The 953-nt window shown below is 38.7% G+C and overlaps 1 protein-coding gene across 1 annotated transcript in view; it reads left to right on the top strand.

Annotated features, from left to right (window-relative positions):
* The window catches only part of LOC103212824 (phospholipid-transporting ATPase ABCA3-like), a 129,843-nt gene that overhangs the window by 49,866 nt on the left and 79,024 nt on the right, over positions 1 to 953 (top strand). Inside the window, exon 6 of the mRNA XM_007958762.1 lies at positions 603 to 776. Coding sequence (XP_007956953.1) covers positions 603 to 776 — 174 coding nt within the window. The remainder of the gene's footprint in view (positions 1 to 602; positions 777 to 953) is intronic.

Below are 953 nucleotides of genomic sequence, written 5' to 3'. Positions count from 1 at the left end.
TCCCAGTGTCCATCCCTCCATGCACTGCTGCCCCCTGAGCTGTCTCCCTGTGCATAAGCAGCCCTTCTTTCTCCCATGATTGTTCTCTCTAAGGAGTGTATCTACCTGAGGTAAATGTTCAGCTCATATGCCTGTCTTTTCTTTGGCTGGAAACCACAGGTGTGGGTTCACTTCCAGACCTGTAGGGCAGCTAGGGGCCATAGTCTCAGTGGTTCCACCAGGCTCTATCGGACCAGCAAAAATACAGGTTACTTTTGACCTGATATTCCTGACAGCTTTTGGAGACCTAATCTTCCATTTTATTAAGTTGGGAGGAACAAAAAGGCCAGGATAACAACCATAGAAATCCCATAAGATATATTATATAGACACTTAACTTCACCAAAAAGGATTTCCAGAGTTCAGTTGTCTATAAAAGTTGTGTCATTGGTTATCAACTGGAACAAACTCATTTGGAAAATAATTATTGTTCTTCAGTGATAAGCATCTGATTTTTAATATTTTTAATTCCCTGAGCTTGGATTGACCTTCTTTTAGGGTTTTGCTGACCTGGTGATAGTTCATTTTGTCTAATGAAATCTAATTTTATCATGTATTTTTAGAAATTGAAAGTATAAAGTCAACTGTCACCAGAAACTCCATACTTAATTCATTGCTACTACTTCCCAATTACAACCTTCTAAAGTGCCTCAGTGGATATTTTGCTTTCTACAACAAGAAGATATCGTGCAACAACCAAAGAAACCATCCTGACAGCTCACTTTGTAACACAGAAGGTAAGTATCTTGTTGGGTCCCTAAGTCTTGTGGAAATTAGCCTCAGATTCTGCCATTTATCACTTTTATTGTTGTTATTGCGTGCAATGGAGTTGATTTTCAAATCATAGTGACCCCATGTGACAAAGTAGAATTGCCTCATAGGATTGTCTGGGCTGTAATTTTTTTTTTTTTTTT

Source organism: Orycteropus afer, unplaced genomic scaffold, assembly GCF_000298275.1.
Source record: "Orycteropus afer afer isolate SDZICR_OR568_19922 unplaced genomic scaffold, OryAfe1.0 scaffold01125, whole genome shotgun sequence".
Taxonomy (NCBI): domain Eukaryota; kingdom Metazoa; phylum Chordata; class Mammalia; order Tubulidentata; family Orycteropodidae; genus Orycteropus; species Orycteropus afer.
The sequence above is the reverse complement of the archived record's forward strand: the minus strand, read 5'-3'. Positions and strand labels throughout refer to the sequence as shown.